This window comes from Ovis canadensis, chromosome 23, assembly GCF_042477335.2.
Source record: "Ovis canadensis isolate MfBH-ARS-UI-01 breed Bighorn chromosome 23, ARS-UI_OviCan_v2, whole genome shotgun sequence".
Lineage (NCBI taxonomy): Eukaryota > Metazoa > Chordata > Mammalia > Artiodactyla > Bovidae > Ovis > Ovis canadensis.
This window is the reverse complement of record NC_091267.1, coordinates 39689205-39701538: the sequence shown is the minus strand read 5'-3', so window position 1 is coordinate 39701538 and position 12334 is coordinate 39689205. Positions and strand designations below refer to the sequence as shown.

At 38.3% G+C, this 12334-nt stretch overlaps 1 protein-coding gene across 2 annotated transcripts in view; it reads right to left on the bottom strand.

Moving 5' to 3' along the window:
* The window catches only part of DSC3 (desmocollin 3), a 58993-nt gene that overhangs the window by 34551 nt on the left and 12108 nt on the right, over nucleotides 1-12334 (bottom strand). For both annotated transcript variants that reach the window (XM_069568954.1, XM_069568955.1), the window contains exons 5-7: nucleotides 6534-6689; nucleotides 4949-5093; nucleotides 1753-1919 (exon numbers count right to left, since the gene is read on the bottom strand). In XM_069568954.1, coding sequence (XP_069425055.1) covers nucleotides 1753-1919; nucleotides 4949-5093; nucleotides 6534-6689 — 468 coding nt within the window. The remainder of the gene's footprint in view (nucleotides 1-1752; nucleotides 1920-4948; nucleotides 5094-6533; nucleotides 6690-12334) is intronic.

Sequence of the window (12334 nt, the reverse complement as noted above, 5' to 3'; positions counted from 1 at the left end):
TTTATTTTACTCACCCTTCTTTTACAGTGGAAACTAACGTTCCCATCCCAAACTATTCCTTCCAAAAGCTCTGGAACTCTCTGAGATCCTCCTCTAAATGAAGTTTCTTCATTTCCCTTTTTCATTTCTTTACTTCCTGCATTGTCCCCTACAACACATTTCATGGTTGTTACCCACAAAATCCCATTCGATTTTTTTTGATCAAGTGAGCAAATCTGGGGTTTGATCCCAAATCTGTATCTTACAAGCTGTGTAACCCTAATTTATTCATTTACTCTAAGTCTCATTTGTCAATATTGAAAAATTAGGAAAAATCCTTGTTTTCACTTGATTACCACATCCCACAGATACAAAAATATATTCATATAATTCCCTTCAAACATTCCCATTTGTTATGACCATTGTGTGTTTTATCACATAGAATGTCACGATCCCACAAAAATAAAAATAATAATAAATAAAAGCTTTGTAATTTTTTTATTCTTTTTGATATGTTCTCACCGCCTTCCCTTTTGCTCTGGGATCAAATACCATTGATTTCTGTTTTAATATCTCTCCCAGTTATATCGATCCTTCCATTTATGTTATTCTAGTTTTAGTAGGTACCACTGAAGTGTTCTAATAAAGCTTCTTTGTACATGTGAAACTGATTGATCTGCTTTGGTCAATAATGCAAGACTCTGGATTAAATATGGGCTGATGAAATGTATAAGACCAACAATGAAAGATCAGAAAATACAGTGCAGTAATTTGACCAGGGCAAGTCAATCCATCCTTCTGACTGTCACCTTTCTCCTCCATAGAGCGGATGTAATCCCTACCTAATCCAACAAGGAAATTATCAAGATGAATTAAAGTTATGCATAAAGAATTTGAGCATCAAGTGCTATACACATAACAATATGCTATTAATATCATCCAAATAGTGCTGCAAATTTTTGACAATCCATCTACTTTATCTTAACTAATCTTTTCCTGATTAAAAGTTGTTTTTTTTTCTGTTGTTGTTTAGTCATTAAGTCATGTCTGACTCTTTGAAACCCCATGGACTGTAGCTTGCCAGGTTACTCTGTCCAGGAAGAACATTGGAGTGGGTTGCCATTTCCTTCTCCAAGTACATATCTATAATAACAGGATAGGGATCAGGGTATAATCTATACTCATGGAACAAGCAAAACTAATTGTCCTACATGAGAACTGAGCTGGAACACTGAGCTAGAACCAACTAGTCATACACAAGAACTAAAACAATATTCAATAATATCAACTTTCATAAGTAATATCTTTTTTCTCACTCCCAAATACTAATTGATTTTTACTTCTATCTCTCATGGTTTCTCTTATATAAGGAAATAGAAATCATATTATAACAAGTCTTAATAATATAGCCAGGAATTCTTATTGTCTTATGCCTAAGTAAAATAAAATGAGAAACTCTTAATCCACCAGCTTCTCAGGTAGCTCAGTGGTAAAGAATCCACCTGCCAATACAGGAGACACGGGGGATGTAGGTTCAATCCCTGGGTTGGGAAGATCCCCTGGAGTAGGAAATGGCTACCCACTCCAGTATTGTTGCCTAGAAAATCCCATGGACTGAGGAGCCTGGTGGGCTACAGTCCATGGGGTCACAAAGAGTCAGACATGACTGGGCATGCACACATGCCTAATCCATAGGATAGCAAATTATAGTAAATTGGAGGTAGTGGGTTCAACCTCCAGTAAAATAACAAATCTGTAGATTGTGAAAGTTACCTCTCTGTCCAAATAATGAGAGACTGTGGTGATCACACCTGTGCTGGGATGCACAGAAAACAGCCCAGGTGATCTCGGTGTCTGCTCCAAAATGCTGTACTTCAGGCGCGTGTGCATCGTGTCTGGTTCATCTCTGTCAGTGGCACAAACCACTCCCACAGTAGTACCTACATGTTTGGGTTTTTTTTTTTTAAGAAAAAAGGAGTCTTTTCAGAACTGCAAAATATGTTTAGGCATAGCTACACTTCTCAAAGTCTAACATTGACAGTGGAAACCTTATTTAAGTTGTATTTCTTACCAGCAATATTCCATCTTTACATAGTACTGGTGAAGATGACTTCAAATTTATAACATGAAAAACTTTAATGCTAAGAATCAAGATTTACTTTGTCCACAGTTTAAACTATTTGAAAGTAAATTTACTAAAAAACATATAAATAGCATCCAAGAATAATTTAAACACGTATTCCCACATATTGAAATATGGAGAGATAAACCATATCTCTAAAGTAAATCAGATTTTTTAAAATCAAAGTTTTGATTAATAATTAATTGAGACTGACTTGGAATATAATTGGATAGATGATCATGTTGACCTTTCACATCTCAGTCTCTCCTTTCTACGATTTTCTTTTTGCTAATTCTTGACTTGCCTCATTCTTTCACCAGATTAGTATCCAAACCCCATTGCTGCCAGCCCTACGTTATCTTATTTCATACTATTTACTATTTAGGGAGAATTTAAGTCAACTGTTGCTTCAGTTGGAGCTACTGGTATTTTTCATCAGTATGGAAAGTATGAATATTGCTCTGGTAAAAGATTTCAGGTATCAAAGAGGACATACATATGGCATTTTAAAGTGTAAAAAGAGTGTTCCCATGAAATTATAATACATAAATCCACTTCACCTATAGCCCTGTATGTGAGGCTGGCCTGAGGAACAATATATAGACACATACAATCATATACATGATACATATGTTCATTGAAATTTTATATTTGAGGAAATAAAAGCAAGTAAAAGTATTAGTGCAAAGAAGTATTAATTTTTAATAATTTTGTCATTATATTTTTAAACCTTATATATGTGTATGTATTTGTGCTTAAATATACATATATATATATTATATATATATATTATATATATATATGTAGCCTGCCAGGCTCCTCTGTCCGTGGAATTCTCCAGGCAAGAATACTGGAATGGGTTGCCATTTCCTTCTCCAGTATGTATATAAATATAGATATAAATTTGTAGAGAATGTCCAAATACATATCTATAACTAACAAAAAGATTTTTGCAGTGGATCAGTATGAAGACATGAAGTAATAACCTTATCATAAGAAAATAAATTATCTTCTCATAGAAAACTATTTATAAGCTTTGTAATATAAATTTTCTTTCTACAATTTCACTGACAGGAAGACATAAACACTATTTTAATTCTCTGGATATAGAACACCTTTACTTATTACATAAAATCGTCCTGAAATCTTGACTTGAAAATTCTTTTCCACAAGTGAATACTTCAGTATTAGCTGAGCATCCTTTGCCCAAAGCATGTGTGTGTGAAATAAATTCAAGGAACACCTTTAGACTAATAGAGCTTTAACTTGGTCTGAACCTACTGGTGTGAGATGCTTAAAGCATCCTGGGTTAATCTGGGCATCAAAGTATCCTCAATTTTTCTCTGTTACTACCAAAGAGAGAGAATGCTAGAGAAAAAAATCTAAGATCAATAATCCCTCTTTGAAAATAGAAAAATGTAAAAAAGTCATAGACTTGTGAGGTTAAAAACATTTTAAATCATCTAACATAATTAAACTCATTCTATAGATCAGAGAACTCAAAGGAACTTCAGTGAGTTCTCACAGTGAAATAATAACAGACCCTGAATCAAAAACTAGGCTTCCTAAACTCCAAATCAACTATTTTTATTTTTTTAATTGTACCATGTGAGTACTAAGGAGGTTAACATCTATGACACTAAATTATCAAAGCAAAATATAAAAAGAAAGAGCAGCTGTAAGAATCCAGTGAAGATGTAAATAAATATACAAGAAACATTAATAAGCAAGTTAGTAAAGTTTCCTTTATGGTTCAGCTCGCTTCCTTTCAACTTTATTGCAAGAGGTAATTCTCTGCTGGCTCTACAATAAGGAATCTGCCTGCAGTGCAGGAGACACAGGAAATGTGGGTTCAATCCCTGAGTCGGGAAGATCCCCAGGAGGAGGAAATGGCAACCCATTCCAGTATTTTTGCCTGAGGAATCCCATGAACAGAGAAGCCTGGCGGGCTACAGTCCAAAGAATTGCAGAGTTGAACACAGCCAAGCAACAACAAATACACGAACAACAATTTTTCACATTTCAAGTCTAGAAGACATCAGGAATGCCACATTTAAGGACGAACTAAGGTGAAACATATGGTTTTTCCTCGTGTGAGAGCAGGTGTTTAGGATGGAGAACATGTGATGCACGTTTCTTTACAGTTATTTCAGTGTTCACTCTAAATTGGGAGTAGTAAAACAGTACTTTAAAGAGAAGAGATAAATAAGAGCTTAAAAAAATTGTATGCTCAGTGGATGTCATTCAACACCTTCCTACATAAAACCTAATAAAAATATCTACACTGATTTTAGTTTTATTAGAGTCTACACTGCATATCCTCCCTTGGAGCTGGGGATAATGATAAACCCACATAATAATAAAATGAAATGAAGTATAAAAGCAAAATATGGTACAAAGCTTGAATAACTGTTATCTCCCTTTGTAATTCATTGGTATTCCGGCAACACCACAAACTCCTATGTTGCTGTTGTTTAGTCGCTGTCATTTCCAACTCTTTTGCAATCCCATGGCTCTCTCTATGAGACTTTCCTGGTAAGAATCCTGGAATGGGGTGCCATTTCCTTCTCCAGGGCATCTTCCTGACCCAGGGATCAAACTCACATCTTCTGCTTGGCAGGTGGATTCAGTACCACTGAGCCACCTAGGAAGCCTATAATATCAAACTCCTACAATACCTTGTAAATTACACATTGATTGAATCTAGTGGGATTATATGCATCCAACTAAGTAGATATGAGACCAGTGTCATCTCACAATGATCTGGCATTGAGTAAAAACTCAATCTCTCAAACAATGTATATAAACATTTAATACAGCATATTTTGCTCTTCAGTGTTGTCTTACCAATTCTACTGCTTTCTGGAACTTCAAAATTATAAATTGCTTCTGTGAAAATAGGATAGTTGTCATTTTCATCCTCCACTCTGATGGGCAGTGGAAGAGGGAAGTCTGCCGAATATCCGTCTGCAGTTGACGCGTAAGCAATCAGCTGTAAAACAGTGAAAAGCAAACTGAACAGTCCATTTTGAAAGATTCCAGCAAGAAAAAATTCTATGCTTTATCTACTAACTTCTCTGCAAATCTTTTCAGTAATAAATCATTCTAAAAATTTCTATTTAATACTTCTTTAGTTATCAAAGCATTGAAGGTAGAAAGACTATCACTGTTAATATTATAGTTCAAAGTACTCAGTGTTTGGTAGAAGTGGCTACACTTCAAATAAATCCTAGATCAGAATACAGTGTGTCAGAGAATACAGCGTGTCAGGCCATTAGACTAAGGAATTAAATGTGAATATAGCAGGGTGGATTATAGTCCTTATTCTCCCCATAATCATAAAATCATATAGGGAGAAACAAGTCACTTCACTGCAGTGGGAAAAATCCAAACTACATCATCTAAATAAAGCAAAGATTACCAAATTTTGTCACTACTAAGCTCCTTTATTATTTTACCTCATAGATCACATATTTGTAAGAGGTTTTCTCACAAAACCACTACATTTACTTCTGCGTTACTGGTTAACCAAAAGCAGTGTAAAGTCAGATAGAATATATTTCTCTTTAGCATGTGATTATAACACTGAGTTGAAAAATTTCCAGCCAAAAGCAAAGTGTCACATGGTGACCATCAGTCATGTTTTACTTACCTAGCACCTCTTCCTTTTTCTTTTAGGAAGAGAAGCCCTCTTTTCTATGGAGAATCAGCTCCCCTGAACCACAGGAATAATTACATAACCCCAGAGCATTTATTATATCATGCTGAAAATTGTCTGAATTATTACACTGAAAATTAAGTGACTTATTCCTCATTGATTCCTCCACTCCAGTGTTCTTGCCTGGAGAATCCCAGGGACGGGGGAGCCTGGTAGGCTTCCATCTATGGGGTCGCACAGAGTCGGACACACTGAAGTGACTCAGCAGCAGCAGCATCCTTATCAGTATACTGACTTATTGTGCCTTGTTTGGGCTTGGTCTCCCACTTTTGCTACATTATGTAGTTCTCAGGTATCATCAGATAATCATACATGCTGAAGAAAGACCAAGAAAGAAAGGAAAAAAAAAAAAAAGGAGCAAAAGAGGGACATTGGAAGATGACTCTTCCAATCAACTGTGGCCATGTCCTAGAGAGAGGAGAAAGGACCATAACCAAAGAGAGAAGGAAAACCACAGAAACAATACTAACTTTTGGAAATTTGCTGGAATTTACATCCAAATGCAATTAAATTTCTTGGCTTCATTTTACACTTACCTAATAGAAGTTGAGATAAATAGCAGACCAAGCATTCCAAAATATTATACAACCTATTTCCTTTGTCTTTAAGATGCCCTCAAAAAAGAGAGTGCAGAAGACAGAAAAGAGTAGATGGAGTATCAGAAGAAACATAGTTTAATCACTTAAAAGTCATGTGTATTGATAAAGCTCCTACATCAAAAACATCATATTCTTCACGATCCACAGGCCGGGTACAATACAGATTTCCAGTGTCTCTTTCTATGAAAAACAAATTTAAAGGTTCTTTGTCAACTCCTCGCCCACTTATTGAATAGAAGATGGTATAGTTCTGCGCAGCATCAGATTGAACCTAAAAGGAAAAAGCACATGTAAAAAATTTTTCATTAAAATGCTGTTTTTTAAATACAACATATATGTTTACATTTTTTATTTTAAAGAGATTATTTTAAGAATAATCACCTTTGTCACTTCATCAACCTCCAAAATGGTAACAAACTATGATAATTTGGCAAAAGATTTTTTAAAAGCTCCCAAATTTAATGAAGACAATGTTCAACATAAATAGTAACCAAAGAAAGCCTAATTGAAAACAAAAAGGCATAGTTTCCCATCTAGTGATTTGGCAAAGGTAGAAAAAAACAATACTACCCATTGTGGGCAGGGATGAGGCAAACAAGGACTCTCATATCCTGATGAAAGGAATGTCAATTGGAATGTTTCTTAGGGAGATGAATTAACAAAACTGAAAAGAATGACAATAAACAGAGAAGACTCTTCCTGGCAGAGGAAACAGGAAGTGCAAAGTGATCAGACCAGGGTGATGTCTGGAGTGTTCAAGGAAGGCAGTGTGATTGGAGTAGAGAGGACTAAGGGAAAAGAAAGTCGTAGATGACGATGAATGCAGTAACAGGGCAATGGCATATAAGAGATTCCAAGGATGTTGGCTTTTTCTTGGAGTCAGACTGAGAGCCATTGGAGAATTTAGATAATAGTAACATAGAAACAGATTTAAGGGCCTAGATCTGATAGATAGAGTGCCTGATGAACTACGGAATGAGGTTCGTGACATTGTACAGGAGACAGGGATCAAGACCATCCCCATGGAAAAGAAATGCAAAAAAGCAAAATGGCTGTCTGGGGAGGCCTTACAAATAGCTGTGAAAAGAAGAGAGGCGAAAAGCAAAGGAGAAAAGAGAAAGATACAAGCATCTGAATGCAGAGTTCCAGAGAATAGCAAGAAGAGATAAGAAAGCCTTCTTCAGCGATCAATGCAAAGAAATAGAAGAAAAGAACAGAATGGGAAAGATTAGAGATCTCTTCAAGAAAATTAGAGATACCAAGGGAACATTTCATGCAAAGATGGGCTCGAAAAAGGACAGAAATGGTATGGACCTAACAGAAGCAGAAGATATTAAGAAGAGGTGGCAAGAATACACAGAAGAATTGTACAAAAAAGGTCTTCACGAACCAGACAATCATGATGGTGCGATCACTAATCTAGAGCCAGATATCCTGGAATGTGAAGTTAAGTGGGCCTTGGAAAGCATTGCTATGAACAAAGCTAGTGGAGGTGATGGAATTCCAGCTGAGCTGTTTCAAATCCTGAAAGATGATGCTGTGAAAGTGCTGCACTCAATATGCCAGCACATTTGGAAAACTCAGCAGTGGCCACAGGACTGGAAAAGGTCAGTTTTCATTCCAATTCCAAAGAAAGGCAATGCCAAAGAATGCTCAAACTACCGCACAATTGCACTCATCTCCCATGCTAGTAAAGTAATGCTCAAAATCCTCCAAGCCAGGCTTCAGCAATACGTGAACCGTGAACTTCCTGATGTTCAAGCTGGTTTTAGAAGAGGCAGATGAACCAGAGATCAAATTGCCAACATCCACTGGATCATGGAAAAGGCAAGAAAGTTCTAGAAAAACATCTATTCTGCTTTACTGACTATGCCAAAGCCTTTGACTGTGTGGATCACAATAAACTGTGGAAAATTCTTCAAGAGATGGGAATACCAGACCACCTGATCTGCCTCTTGAGAAATCTGTATGCAGGTCAGGAAGCAGCAGTTAGAACTGGACATGGAACAACAGACTGGTTCCAAATAGGAAAAGGAGTACATCAAGGCTGTATATTGTCACCCTCATTATTTAACTTATATGCAGAGTACATCATGAGAAACGCTGGACTGGAAGAAACACAAGCTGGAATCAAGATTGCCAGGAGAAATATCAATAACCTCAGATATGCAGATGACACCACCCTTATGGCAGAAAGTGAAGAGGAGCTAAAAGCCTCTTGATGAAAGTGAAAATGGAGAGTGAAAAAGTTGGCCTAAAGCTCAACATTCAGAAAACGAAGATCATGGCATCCAGTCCCATCACTTCATGGGAAATAGATGGGGAAACAGTGGAAAACAGTGTCAGACTTTATTTTGGGGGGCTCCAAAATCACTGCAGATGCTGATTGCAGCCATGAAATTAAAAGACGCTTACTCCTTGGAAGAAAAGTTATGACCAACCTAGATAGTATATTCAAAAGCAGAGACATTACTTTGCCGACTAAGGTCCGTCTAGTCAAGGCTATGGTTTTTCCTGTGGTCATGTATGGATGTGAGAGTTGGACTGTGAAGAAGGCTGAGTGCCGAAGAATTGATGCTTTTGAACTGTGGTGCTGGAGAAGACTCTTGAGAGTTCCTTGGACTGCAAGGAGATCCAACCAGTCCATTCTGAAGACCAGCCTTGGGATTTCTTTGGAAGCAATGATGCTAAAGCTGAAGCTCCAGTACTTTGGACACCTCATGCGAGGTGGAAAAGACTCATTGGAAAAGACTCTGATGCTGGGAGGGATTGGGGGCAGGAGGAGAAGGGGACGACCGAGGATGAGATGGCTGGATGGCATCACTGACTCAATGGATGTGAGTCTGAGTGAACTCCGGGAGATGGTGATGGACAGGGAGGCCTGGCGTGCTGCGATTCATGGGGTCACAAACAGTCGGACACGACTGAGCGACTGAACTGGAACTGGAATATCCAATTTCTGGAGTTCTAGTAGCTCCATGGTGAAGAATCCCCCTGCCAATGCAGGAGATGCGAGTTCCATCGCTGGGTCAGGAAGATTCCCTGGAGAAGAAAATGGCAACCCATGCCAGTATGCCTGGGAAATCTCATCTCATGGGCAGAGAAAGCTTCAAGGTGACAGTCCATGGCATCTCACAGAGTCAGACACGACTAAGCAACTAAACAACAATATCCAATTTATATTTTAGAAGGCTAATTCTTGCTGTTCTGTCAAGATTAGACTTGGGTGAGAAGGGAAGAAACAGGAAGGCTATTTAAAAGTTACTGCTAAAAAAAAAAGGTTACTGTAAGAATTCAGGGGAGAGAATTATTTGTTAGACTAGCATGGCGGCAGCAGCAGTTGTGAAAAACAGTTAGATTCTGGATCGAATCTGACGATACAGCCAGCAGGATTTGACAATGGATTGGCTGTGTGGTGTGAAGACTGAAGTCAGGGATGTCACTAAGTCAGAGGATGCTAGTATTCCCCGATGTCTATTCTGCCCGTCTTCCTTAATGTTAGAACTTACAGCTGAGCATAAGATGGTCCAGAAGAAAGATTTTTCTATCTCCCTTGCAATTAGGTATGATCATGCAAAAAGGGATCAATGGGATTTAGCAAAAAAAAATTAATAATATTGGGCTGGCCAGAAACGTTTGTTAGAGTTTTCCATAACATCTCATGGAAAACCTCAAGTGAACTTTTGGCCAACCCAACAGAGGTGAGACTCAGACTGTGCTCTAGAAAAGTGGAGGCGTGTGTTCCATCATTTGGACAGAAGGATGAGCCATCTTGAACCTGAAGGATGGCCAAGCTTAAAAAGGAAGAAGCCTGGGTCCCTGGTGATTTCTCAAATTAGAATCTCTTTACTGGATCATACTTTGACATGAAATGACTTAATCTCTGTCATATTTATCCTGTATAATTTAAGATCTTAGTAAAATACAGCTAGATTCTTGTCCTATAATAATAAAGGAATTACAATTTTAATTGTAAAGAATGGTTGGATATGATAAATTGGGGCTCAACATCTATTTCACCTGGAGAAGGAAATGGCAACCCACTCCAGTATTCTTACCTGGAAAATCCCATGGACAGAGGAGTCTGGCAGGCTACACAGTGCCCAGGTCGCACAGAGTGGAACACAACTGAAACGACTTGGCACAAACGCAGTAAATTCCTATCTATTAATTCCTTAAGGAGAAGTATGCTCTCCACAATAAAACCTTACCAAACAGACTCTACTGTGGTAACAACTGAAAGGATGGAGCTGCCATTAATTGAGAAGAGAGGATATTTTTTAATAAGAAAATCCAAATGTTTGATTTTTATATGCAAAGTTTGGCGTGTCTACTTAACCTCCAGGTGGAAATCTTAATTAGGCATTTTGGGCTAGAGATAATGAAGTTTTAAGTTTCCAGTGTATAAAAAGTACTTAAAGCAATGAAGCTGGATGAGATCATTGAGAACATGAATGTAAATAAACACGAGACAAGGTTCATAGGTGAGCTCTCCAAAATTTAAGACAGAGGTTGGGGTGGTGGGGAATAGGGGGAAGTGGGAGTGAGGATGAACCAGCAAGACATACCAAGAAGGAGTGGCCAGCAAAAAAGGTGGAAAGCTGGGTGAGCGTTGTCCTGGATGAAGAAAGGGAGAGGTCAGCTAAGTCAAATGGACACACACATCAAGGAAACGAGGATTGAGAGGTGGTGACCGGCTTAACAGTACTAAGGCCGTAATTATCTCTGATCACTATAACTTTGATAATCAGAAATCAATTTCTTAATAGGCCTCATCAGTGCTTAAAGTACAATTACCTAAAAGAAGAAACAAAGGGACAGCACTGAGTAGAGTTTCCTATAAGCGAGAAAGACACCGGAAGCATAGTTAAAAACGTAAATAAGTAGGACACAGGTGTCACCATTAGCATTAAACATTGACCAGAGTAATAGACATTTTTTTTTTTAATTTTTAGTTTTTTATTTTTTAAATTTTAAAATCTTTAATTCTTACATGCATTCCCAAACATGAACCCCCCTCCCACCTCCCTCCCCATAACATCTTTCTGGGTCATCCCCATGCACCAGCCCCAAGCATGCTGCATCCTGCGTCAGACATAGACTGGCGATTCAATTCACATGATAGTATACATTTAAAGGAAAAAGGCGAGCTCCATGCCATAGCTCCACCTCAGTCATTATTTTCATTGCATACTTATTATTTATTTTCATTTATGAAAAGTAAATCTGACCCTGCTTTAAAAAGACTTGTTTTTAGGAAGAAGTTAAACTGCCCAGCAGAGCACAAATGGCCCATTCCAGCTGGACCCTACCTGCCTTTCTGCCCCATCTCCTGTTCCACTCCCATCACACACAGGAAGACTAAGCTCTTGAGAGCTCCTATGAGGAACCATGCTTGCTTCCACCTCTGTCCCTCTTTCTTCTTCTGCAACAATTTACCTGCACAACACTCTCCCAGCCTTCAGCACTGAACTTAGTTGCCTCCCCCTCTAAGTCTTCTTTTTGTTTTTTACCACTTGTCATCTCAGGACATGGTACTCACCCCATGAATTCTCAGATCACCCCAATCCATTCCCATCTCAGGGCTTATCACTTAATGTTACAATCATTTGCCTATTTCTATCTTCCTCACTAGATTCATAAACTACATGAGAGCAAGTGTTAGTCACTCAGTCATATACAACTCTTTGTGACCCCATGAACTGTAGCCCTCCAGGCTCCTCTGTCCACGGGATTCTCCAGGCAAGGATACTAGAGTAGGTAGCCATTCCCTTCTCCAAGGGATCTCCCTGACCCATGGATCAAACCCACAGCTCCTACACTGCAGACAGATTCTTTACTATCTGAGCCACCAGGGAAGGTCATGAGAGCAAAGGCCATGCCATGCTAAGTCACTTCAGTTGTGTCCAACTCTGT